General features: G+C 44.7%; 1 protein-coding gene across 2 annotated transcripts in view; it reads right to left on the bottom strand.

Moving 5' to 3' along the window:
- Positions 1 to 8,250: 8,250 nt before the first annotated feature.
- Positions 8,251 to 12,404, bottom strand: part of mapre2 (microtubule-associated protein, RP/EB family, member 2) — a 37,249-nt gene continuing 33,095 nt past the window's right edge. For both annotated transcript variants that reach the window (XM_084326898.1, XM_084326897.1), the window contains one exon: positions 8,251 to 9,789. In XM_084326898.1, coding sequence (XP_084183024.1) covers positions 9,664 to 9,789 — 126 coding nt within the window. In that variant the 3' untranslated portion in view covers positions 8,251 to 9,663. The remainder of the gene's footprint in view (positions 9,790 to 12,404) is intronic.

The following is a 12,404-nucleotide window of genomic DNA, read 5'->3' on the forward strand; positions in this document are numbered from 1 at the left end:
CGGTTCCACACAAAGGTATAATCAAGTATTTAATGGAGCAAAGGGTACATAATATACTTTACATTATTCTTTGAATGCACTTGTAAGGCAAAGGACTGTGTGTAGGCAAATCAACAATGAATGTCCATTCTCTGGTTACGCAGGAGGTAATTATACAACCTGAATCTTAGGGAATTATATCTATGGTACACTAGTAATATAGCGGGAGATACTGGAAGGGGTTCCCCCTGGTTGTAAGCCAGCAGGGGTAGAAGATCTGTCGGTAGTAGAACGTCTGGTCAACGATGACTAAGGAGACTCCAGGTACAGGAGCCGGTGCAGTAGCCTCTTGATCCACAGACGAATACAGCTGTTCTCCGTAGACTGTAGCTCCACAGTGAAGAAAGCTAGTCGGCCTCAGGCTCTCTGAGGCGCCGACTCGACTTGACTCCTCGCGGGGTAAATCCAACACGTGCAGGCGTCGGCGATTATCCGCTCCATAAATCACAGGACCAAAGCAAATATATTCCAGCCGCAAAGGGCTATGTAGTCGTCGGGTAGATTAATCCAGTGTACATGTCCATACGGTTCTCGTCTAGGTCTCCTCGGGTGAAAGCGCCATGTGGTCAGCCCAGCCTGGATAAGAACTCTAGCTAATACGAGGAAGCGTTGGAGATGCTGGTCACTATAGAACTTTAACTGCACGATACACTATACACAAATAGACTATTATTGACTTAATAGAAATATGTTGCACTCGACGGTATAGCGCCAAACTCTGACAATTCAGTTATTAATTCGCACGCGGTCTCAATGCTCTATTCTGGGGCCAAACAGGCCATACTTCACCGCACGTTGTATCGTGAGTGAGGCTTCAACTTATTGGTAACTCACTAAGGGGCTAAGAAGGTAAGGGGCTTCTATATTCACCTGCGCCGTATTTATACGCACAGGGAACAAACTAGTGCCAAACTTATTTCTGTCGCGTATCCCTGGGCAAGGCCGGGCATGTCCAGACACGTCTTGACGGTGACTTTGAACCTGACTCCGGAGGCCGGTCCCTGGCGCCGGTGGACCGCTGTCCAATAGGAGAATGAAATATTATGGTCTGGGCTAAAGGGATATTCCGTGTATATGTACAAGGAATATACAGGGGATATCAAACGATATACAAATACTATGCAATATATATCAATAAATAAATAAATATATATATTCGGTTTAATCTGATCCTTTGTAACAGTACCCATTCTGCAATCTGTTAATAAAGTTTTCAATCAATCAATCAATCAATCAAGTCTATTTACAAAGTGCCCTACTTTTATTCACGTGCAATGCAAGCTGTATGCAAGTAACCAGAGATGGGCAAAAACAAGTTATGTAGCTGTCTTGTTACAAACGTATCAAAGTAAACTACAAATGACTTGTCATGGGAATGTATTTTGTATATTCAAAATACAAAAATTTTTAAAACTGGATTTCTGAACATCCACGAGAAAACAAAATTGTATCCCTTTTATTTTACTGTGATAAAAAAGTGGCTGACAAAGAGAAAGTTGTGTAAACGATTGTCTTATTACTCAGTTAGATGGATGTGCTGTTTCACTTCATTACCTGACCTGTTGTGTAATTGGTTTTGTCTGTGTGCAAGTCTCTTTATCGGTCTGTCGACATAGCTTGCCAAGTAATGGCCAGATCTACTGTACATGCCTACATAATACTGGACTAACTTTATTAGTTGCTCTTTATTTATTGTGCCAAGCATAATGTTTGAAACCGCTGAAAATGTCTAGATAGAATTCAAACCAGCAGCATGTGCATTTATGCCCAGGAATCGCAATTTCCATTGGCAAACCATGAGACTCATCTTTACTGTAGTTGCAGCCCGTGTAGATTGCAAAATAAATGCTGCCCTGATGATCATGTGTCACACATATTGATCTGACACGACAAGTAGATTCGTAGTCACAAAATTTGATCTGCATATTCATGACCCCTAGAGGGAAACACCTGTTAATTTAGGTCATTATGAATTCATAACCTGGTCATAACCTGACAGACTACTAGAACAGTCTTGTTTAAGGCATCTATGCTGTAAAATGTTGCATGTGAAAGTAACAGCAAGGTGGGGAGATTGTTATACTTCCTACTGGCTCCGCGTCTCGCTCTGCCTATTGGACTACACTTGTTTGCCTATTGCACTTGACAGATTGCTGAAGGGTGACAGCGCGCTGTCGGAGGAAGGCTCGAGCTGCCCCGCGCTCAAGGTAAGATCCCCCCGCGGGAGTAGGATCCCTGGCGCGGTGTCAGGTGGCATCGAGGCTGTCGCTCATCGCACCGAGCAATCGGTAGGCTTGAGCAACGGGCAGCCTGTAAAGGTGAAGCCCTCGTTTGGCGTGCTGGGGCTAATTACCCCGGCCCCACGAAAGGAGCCTCTTTCGAGCCAGGGGGAAGACCTGTGTGTCTTCCCTGGTGTGTCCCTGTCTGGACAGACTTGTGTCGTGTGCGCTCTGACCAGAGGTTTCTACCTATAGGTAGACGAGTGCATCGGTGGACAAGCCAGACACCGCTGCTGCGTGTGTGTGTCATTGGACGTATTTATAAAGAGACGTCCAGAGAGCTTTTACAGCCTCATCCAAGGAAAATAGCTTGACCAGCAGCAAGAGCACCGCTCCACTCGATACACCGGGGCAATCAGGGCAACGCGTGGGTAATGTTTCCTTTTTGATTAAATATGAAATAATATTTGGCAATATAGTTCAGTTCGGTCGAACGGCATTACCCATTCGTTAAAATAAGAATACTTTTATTCTTATGCTTAATTGAGAGTGTGCCCGACAGACCCCAGGTGTGTGCTTGTGTAAACATGATGTGCGTGTCCTCTCTCTCGTGCCGTCATTCTGCTGTGTCTATTCGCCATTGCATCGCCTATAGTGTTGCTAGGGGCTCTGTTTTTTCCTTGAGACCGTTGACCGCGCTACTGATCTTAAAAGATAGCGAACGGCCCGGTTTTCTCCCCGGTGTTACGTCAGCGGGCTTCCCAAGTCCTCACATGGACCAGGGCTGATGGTGCGTTCAGTCAGTTCCCGGCGGGTCGGGAATTTGTCATGTGACAGATTGACTAGGAACGAACGAACGCACGACACCGGGGAGACATCTGGTGACCGCTCCCGAAAGGTGAGTTCAGACATCAGACGTAGCCCAGAGACCCTAACGACCTGTGAAGTCTACGTGATAATGTACAAGGGAATCTCCGTACACAGTCCCAAAGAGCCTCATATGTGTATGGTTACATGAGGCTGTCTGAAAGGGAGAAACCCCTCTAAAAGTTTTTTTTTTATTATATCAAGACAAAACCTGGCGTGCTCGTCACTGGGAGGGTATCCCTGTCTGCCTTAACGTGATGACGTGTGTACGTGTGGGTCCCGCCCCGTCAGGATGACCTGACGTCATGTTCAGCGTCAGAGCGGATATTACCATATCTGGCTTGTCACAGGGGGGTTGGGGCACTCGGGACCTGCCCAGCCCTGGCTTAGCCATCCGGGGTAATTACGTGTGCACTCCCCTAGTTGGGACTAAGGCCCTAACAAGTGGCAGTGATGTTTGGGGCACTCGTAATTTGGATGGTAGTAATACTGCCACAGGGTCCCAGTTTCAAGTTAATCCGAGAAAGAGATTACACTGGTATGTCGAGCTGCCTAGCTAGGGTCTCCAGCATACGCTGTTAAATAAAAGTAGACCTAGCTCTTTTGGGTAAACAAACGTCGTCCCCTCTCAAGAGGCGGATACAACAATGGGTGTTTTCCCAGGTTCGGTAAGGAAATCCCGCGTCAAGGTCCCCTACGGGGAACCGGGTCTCTCCTATCCACAGATAGGGTAGACAGTGAGTTATGGCTTAATTGACCAAAACGCCCAAACGCCGAACCTGGCTCTGGTATCAGATGCCGCAGCTGCAACAGCCCTGGCCAGACAAAATCGATTGAATAGAATATTTGTTGGCAAAGCAGGTCAGTTACAGTCCCAGCGGTGGGACGTAATGAGAGGGTCTGCCCCCTGTTTTCTGATACCCAAGAAAATGGGGGGGGGGTCAGACCCATACTGAACATATCTCCCAATCAGTCGATTGCAAAAATAAGAGAGAAATTGTTCAGGATACCGTCCTCACAGGTGCATGCTGATAAACAGCCCAACATGAGAATGGACCCTGCAGAGGACGAGCGGAGACATCTGAGAACCCATATCAGCTATGTGGGGCCTCGGCCACTGGACCCGTGGGCAGCGTCATGTCTCACGTGACAGTCTTCGCCCCCCCCCCCTAGACGGGATGAAGTGGGGTGTCGGGCCAATACAGTAGGGAGTAGTTGGCCTGCTCTGCCTCCCTACAATCAACGTATTGGAAATTGGAAGACGGTGCATTTGGTCCCGGGGGTTACGGCACTGTCATGAGGGACCGGCACGTCCTAGTCTGTCAGACAGCATAACGGCGTTTATGTGTACAGACAGGAAGGAGTGCGTCTCCACCAGGCGGCAGTCGAGCTCTGCTCTCGCTAAGGAATCTGCCAGCCTGAAGGCCTCTGCATTTCCGGGAGCCTCTATGTGAGAGGGCTTGTCTGATCAGACGTAGCTCAGACCCCAACAAGGAAATAACGGGGCAGACCTGACGTCACAGAGTGGTTCCCCACCCAGTGGGTGGGGCTGATTTCGCAGTGGAGCTGCTTTCGAGCAATCAGTCCCTCTAGCGCCCCCTGTGGTTTACGGTCAAACGTGCAAACCCCCCGCCTGGTACACCAGTTTTTAAAGCGGGCGGTTACGTTGGGGACACAGGACTCATCCTGGTTGCGCCGGACCGGATCAGCCTAGTGTCCACCAGGCGACAGTCGAGCTCTGCTCTTGCTAAGGAACCTGTCAGCCTGAAGGCCCTCTGCATTTCCGGGAGGCTCTATGTGGCTTGTCTGGTCAGACGTAGCCCAGAGACCTCAATGAGGAAATAACGGGGCAGACCTGTCATCACAGGGGGGTTCTCCACCCAGCGGGTGGGCCACCGTGGAGCTGATTTCGCCGTGGAGCTGCTTTCGAGTAATCAGTTCCTCTAGCACCCCCTGTGGTTTATGGTCAAACGAGCAAACCCCCCCGCCTGGTACACCAGTTTTAACACATTGGGCGCCGGGCATTGTGCCCATCTTATACCACTCTCTGCCAGCACTGTAAGCCTATGGAGATGTTTACCTTCTTTGCAGGGCTATAACTTTTTGAATTGTATTGCTATATTGACATTACTATGGCCCATTCAACATCGATTATCTATCGTTCAGGATGTGGGAACGTTATATTTTTTCATTCATACATTGTTGTGTTACTAGCGTCGAGAATATAAGTATGTTTTTAATCTTTTCTGCTGTAATTCCAAAAACAGTAGTTATAGGCCCTGAAGCATATATAGATTATCGATTGGCTTTTCTTTCCTATACACGCTATATTAAAAAATTAAAATGTATATGATCGGTATACATTATGCTTCATCATGCGTGAAGGAAAGGGGGGGGGGGGCGTTTATAATTCCTTGATCGTCAGTAACGGCTTTATTTACTATAGCTTGATACGTTGATCAGATGGTTCAGTGAAATGAATAAACAATCGGGCTGAAAATAACGTTACTGTCCTCTTACCGTTCGCCGATGAGACTGGAGGAGAAAGATCCCAATTATTTGACGCCGATCTCCTACATCCATTTCCGGTTTGTATGGCGCAATAAACGCCGAAATCATATCGATTATTGCGTTATGGCAACGATCCATATGCACTATAGTGTAGTCCCGTAGCAAGATATTACTGCCGGAGGAATTTCCTCGATGCACCGATCACAACATCCGGTTTTGAGAGTGTAACTCGCCCGATCATCCACCAGGCGGCGGTATTGAGGCGTTGCAGTCTCATTCAGGGTCCCGCTGCAGCACCGGAGGTTGGCTGGATGAATTATTAATGCCAATGGCGAAAAAATGAAATATTGATCTAAAAAACGCTGTACAGCATTGTTGGCGTTCAACGCATGGCGGGCAATAACACTGTACAGCGTTTTTGGCGACCAATGTGTTAAAGCGGGGCGGTTACGTTGGGGACACAGGATTTATTCTGGTGGTGCGGGACCGGCCTATTGGTTCCCCGTTCCAATCCAACGCCTGAGGGCTCCGCCAGGGTCTATGCCCCCCCCCCCCCCCCCCCGGTCTCAGGAGCCCTCTCTCGGCGCACGGCATGGTGTTTCGACAGCTTGGCCTAGACAGCGGCTGATAGCCTGGTCGTTGAGAGGTTGAATATGGAACAAATAGGTATTGACGCTGATACCATTAGCGGGGCGCGTGCCAGTCAACTATTCGTTAGAATGTCACGGTGGCCCTGATGGAGGTGAGGCGCTGTCAGAAACAACGCCTGTTACACTAGTCGTACTAGGGCAGTTGCCCTCTGTTACACCTTGGCTGGACAGGTTCCCCGGCCCTGCGGGCATCAGGACGTGCGTTTTAGGGAAGCTGCGCCCTTTTAGGCATAGTCGGAGTCCTATCCTCCCGCTCCTCGTTAGGACGAGTGTGGGGGATACGACCCGCGTTGATGGTCGTAAGGGACCTCAGAGGGTACAACTATCAAGGCTACGCGTTCTGCTCTGCCTATTTAGTCCAATAGGCAGAGCGAGATGTGAAGCCAGTAGTAAGTATAACGGTGGTTATCCTATAACCCTAGTTATACGACTACTGGCGGAGGGTCTCGCTTTTCGAGCCCCGAGGACCCTTGGCTGTTTTCATGTGAAATTCAGACTCGGAAGGAAGTATGGCCACTACCCCGGCATATACGACCGGAGGTGGGCGTGGCTATGGTAGATGTAAAGTGCATTTGTTTCGTACTCGGCACACAAGTAGGGATGCTCGATTGGATTTTTTACCGATACCGATATTCCGATATTGTCCAACTCTTAATTTCCGATACCGATATCAACCGATACCGATATATGCAGGGTTTCCCCCCAAAAAAACTGAATAATTTCAGGTAACTAATAATTCCACTGGTTGCATTCAAAAGGCTTTCTAAATGTAAGCATTATCTGTGCAAAATATGATAATTAAAAAAGTAAAAATTAACATTACATATCTCTTGTTGTTGAATTAAACAAACATGCATACTTTTGACAATAAATAAAATAAGAATTGGTTCTTACTTGCTTGCCTGGGTAAATAAAGGTTAAATAAATGTTAAAAAAAAAAAAAAAATTTACCGATACCGATATTTTCCGATATCACATTTTACTGTCGATATCGGCCGATAATATCGGACATCCCTACACACAAGTAGTCCAATAGGCAGAGTGAGACGCTCCGCCAGTAGTCGTATAACTAGGGTTATATAGGATAACCACCGATATGCCTCAACAGAGGTCTACCCTCTACTAGGTGCATTCTTCTAGGTTGTGAATGGTTGCCTAATTGAGTAGCTGTAGGACATGTGGGCCCCATCTCAAACTCCACCCTCTTTTCTTTATCCCTTCCCCAAGGAAAGCAACAGTTCTGATTGGAGGATCAAGAAAAGAGGGCAGAGTTTGAGATAGGGTCAATAGGGAGTAGATGATATTCCATCAACAGCTGTGCCATCTGCCCTTTAGTCCAACTGGTGAATAACTATGTATTCCACGGGTCTAAGTTCAGTCTGACCTGTAAATAACTATGAATCACCTGGTCTGACAAGTCTGGATAGTGTATTCCGCTGGTCTCAGAGCAGACCTTATGATATACAGTACTCTTTAACAATGATCAAATGTTGTTTTCTAAATTAATATTCGTTCTCATTAGCCTAATATAACAGCATCCAGCTGTCTCAGTGGCTTGGCAAATCCTGAAAGGAAAACTAAAATATACAGATGTATCTTTCTTGTTACAAATTGCATAATTATCATCTAATGCAAAATACACAAAAGTAATTAAATATGTAATAAATTAAATATGTATTTCATATAATGTAATGGAAATACCACCCATCTCTGCAAGTAGGCATCCTATGAAGTCAATACTATGAAGAATGCCAAATGGCATCACTATTTTTTAATCACTAACCTTGTTAAAGTTTAAAGCATCATCTTCTCTGTATTCAGCAGCAGAGTATTAACAGTGCTTGACCGAGGCTCGCCATTAATTACACACCAAGGGGTCATTCTGGAGTGATATTACTGTAACATATGGAACCACTCCCTGGGACTCAAACATGAAAGGTTTTATTACAGCAAATCCATCCGAATCTCAGCAACTTTCAAACAGCAGGTTAAACATACAAAAAGCTCACTTAACATAGTTTTTTTTATTAAATATGTAAAAAGCAGGTCAAGTTATTCACAAATAAAATGCAAACATGCAACACATTTTGGGGAATGCATAACGAGTGGGACATGAAAAAAAAAACATTCATGAATAACTATTCATAATTATTGACAGTACATGTTTACATTCCTTTTCATTTACACAATAATATATGACTAAAGCATTATGGTGTGCACTGCCGAGTTCAATCATAGTAAATGTAACATTAAGAAAGGGTATATCATGTATGTACTGGAATATAGCATGTCAAATTACCCTAGTGAACTGACTTACAACGTCTGTAAGTCCTTTTGAAAAGTTCAAAAAGAATTATCTGAAAACGAAAACATCTGAAATATACTAGATTTCCATGGAACAGACAGCAGTGTCTAGTTGCTATTGAAGTTGCTGAAGTTAAAAAAAATTAAAATAACAAATAAGGTTCATAACCATAAGACTAGTCCACAATAAATGTTTCTCCTTTTTCCCCCTCAAGTTTATGGCAAACGGAGTCAACTTCTGTCACTTAAAACACCATGTCTGGTGATAAAAACAACACATTGTTATAAGCATGTTGATTATCAGAAAAATTGTACTTGGTGAAGATAGTCAACAGTCTTTTTTTTCGTTTTTTTTTTAACACAACTACATTTCATTCATAATTCACTGACTGTATCGTCTCCCTTCATAAAGGATGCAATACAGAATCTTACGCTATTCCTAAGGCTTAATAAATATGGTGAGGGTCTATGGACAGATTGTCCAATTTTCCGATATCAAATGTCAGTGCAACATATGGACATATGGAAGGAGGTTAGATAAGAGCTACTACAAGCCCTTTCAGGGCCGTTGCTTATTGCATTCTCGTGAATAATATGGTCGATATGTAAAATAAGAAAAATTTAAACAAAATACTTAAAAACGGTAAAACACCAACGTAAAATGAAGGGACAGAAGCTGGCAACTTAACACTTGTGTCGACAGGTAAAAGCTGGTTACCTGTCTGAAATTCAGCATATCACCACATGTATGGTTTGACTTGACCTTTCACCCCACACAGTCCTTGGAAACTTCTGCGATGGTCTGAGCTTGTCTGCATGTGGAGGCAATAACAGCAAAACCTGCCACAGCATTTTCACCGACAGTCACAAAAACACAGAATATTGAACGGAGGGATATAAAAAAAAAAAAAAAAAAAATGAGGGTCTTTTCATGAGGTCGCTTCATGTGCTCAGTCTTCAAGAGAACAACAAAGAAACCACGAGAAAAATAAAATAAAAAATGTAAAATCCTTTTTTGACAGTCCTCACAAAATAAAAAGGGTGTGTGTCATTGCATTGAGGGATGGTGGTTGTCAGTATTCATCCTGCTCCTGCTGCTGATCATCCGGCGCCTCCTCTTGGACGTGCTGGTCCACCTCCTCTACCTCTCCGTCTCCGTCTCCATCTCCATCTCCTTCCGCCAGCTCCGCTGCTCCTTCCTGAAAGAGAGACACACGGCTGAGTAAACGGAGCTGCTGCATGAATCAAAGTTGATGATGTACCGTCCGCACAAAGAAAGATTATTTCTATAAGCTAGCGCGTTTACGGCCCAATCCTCACTTGAGATGGTTGCCAGCAGTGTGGAGTTAATTACCAAAAATAGCGCTCAGAGTCCTCCCCCATTCAGACTCATCCTTGGTGTTACGAAGGATCAGATTAAACCGAATATATATATTTATTGATTGATATATATTGCATAATATTTGTATATCGTTTGATATCCCTTGTGTATTCCTTGTACATATACACGGAATATCCCTTTAGCCTAGTACAGACCATAATATTTTGTTCTCCTATTGGACAGCGGTCCCTTAGGCGCCATTGCCATACCTCCAAGGTCTGGTTCAAAGTCACCGCCAAAGACTTGCCTGGACATGAACGGTTCTGCGCAAGGATATGAGACAGGAATAAAGCTGGTACTAGTTTGTTCACCTAACGTATAAATACGGCGCAGGTGAATACAGAAGTAGAGTTACCCAATAAGTTGAAGCCTCACCCACGATACAACGTGCGGTGAAGTATGGCCTGTTTGGCCCCAAATAGAGCATTGAGACCGCGTGCGAATTAATAACTGAAGTATCAAGAGTTTAACGCTGTACCGTCGAGTTCGACCTATTCTATTAATTCAGTAATAGTCTATTTATGTATAGTGTATCGTGCGGCTACCGTTCTACAGTGACCAGCATCACCAACGTTTCCTCGTACCAGCTAGTGTGCTTATCCAGGCTGGGCTGCTTACCCTGGCGCTTTCACCCGAGGAGCCCTAGACGAGGACCGTGTGGATCATGTACACTGGATAACCTACCGACGACTGCATAGCCCTTTTCGGCTGGATTATATTTGCTTTTGGTCCTGTAATTGATGGAGCGCAGAATCGCCTACACCCACAATTGTGTGGGATTTACCCTGTGAGGAGCCACGTCGAGCCCGCCTCTCAGAAGCCTGAGGCCGGCTAGCTTTCTTCCATGCGGAGCTGCATGCTACGGAGAACAGCTGTATTCGTCTGCGGAGCAAGAGATTATTGCACCGTCTCCTGTACTTGGAGTCTCTTTATCATCGTTGACCCAGACTCTACTACCGACAAATCCTCTCCCCTTGCTGGCTTACGACCGGAGGGACCCTACCAGTATCTCCCGCTATCTTACCAGAGTACCATAGATATAATTCCTAAGATTCAGGTTGTATTATTATCTCCTGCGTAATATGAGAATGGACATACGTTATTGATTTGCCTACGCACATTCCTTTGCCTTATAAGCGCATCCAAAGTAAAGTATATTATGTACCATCATTGCTGCTAATAAATACTTAAACCCAGTTTTGTGTGGAACCGAGTCATTGTGGGAAGTGTTCATCATAAGATACCTGTGTACTGTATGGCCAGTAGTAATGTACATAAGACAGTAGTGGTTTAATGATACCATACTTATTAATACAGTCAGGGAATTGTACCCCTCAGTTACACTTGGAATGAAGTCACTCAAAACCAGTTGCACAAAAGTGTGTGTTTCGATTTAAACATTCAAAACACACACTTCACAAAAAACAATGCTCATTTATTTTGCACATAATGTCACACATTCAAAACCACAGTTTTGCACGCATTCATTTAGTTTTACATTTATTGAGAGTAAATTAGTTTGAATATGGCCACCAGTGATGTCATCGAGGACATTGAATCCTTATGTTAATTACAGCTCCATGAAATGATGTAGATGAAAAAATAGCAATACATTGTCTTATAGGGACTGCTACATTATCATTGCATTGAGCTGTAATTAACACAACACAAGGATTCAATGTCCTGGATGATATCAGTGGTGGCTAGGGATGGGAATCGAAAACCGGTTCCCGTTGGGAACCGGTTCCTAATTGGCCGATGCCTGGAACCGTGTGGCTCCTGTGACTTTCGATTCCCTTAACGCTGCCAGGTTTTTCCTACAGTTGCGCGCGTTAGCATGTAGCCATGGCAGACTCTATTTGATTCCTTAAGGGCTCGAAATTGCCTGGCTTTTGGTCATATGCTCCCGAAATGCTCCCGCTGTTTGGCTACTTCTATGTGCAGTGAAAACTACTTGAATGCTTTCATTGATTTAGTTTAGGGTGAGCTAAAATTAGCCGCGGAGCTATCGCTAGCTAACGTGAGCTAACGCTATTTAATCAAGCTCACAAAGAGAGATAAACAGCTGACAGCGGATAGTACAGGTACAAATACAATAAAACAGCGGGTGGGGACTGTTCTGTAAACATTGTACTCTTTAGTTCACATATAATAAGAGCCGGATTGTTTATTTACTAAGTCCGTCAGACAGGAAGTACCATGGTGCAACATACAAATGTGTCCGTGTAGCAACACAAGCCAATACCTACAGGACAGGGGCCCGGGGAGGGAGCTCTGTGTGTCTGTGTGTGTGTGTGTGTGTGTGTGTGTGTGTGTGTGTGTGAGACAGAAGTCAGAGGAATAACGACTGTTATTCAATAGATTAAATTAGTTTAAGAATAAAAAAATAAATACATTTTAAGAGAATCTCAAATACATTATTTTATTTAAGTG

This window comes from Notolepis coatsorum, assembly GCF_963971535.1.
Source record: "Notolepis coatsorum genome assembly, chromosome: 13".
Classification (NCBI taxonomy): domain Eukaryota; kingdom Metazoa; phylum Chordata; class Actinopteri; order Aulopiformes; family Paralepididae; genus Notolepis; species Notolepis coatsorum.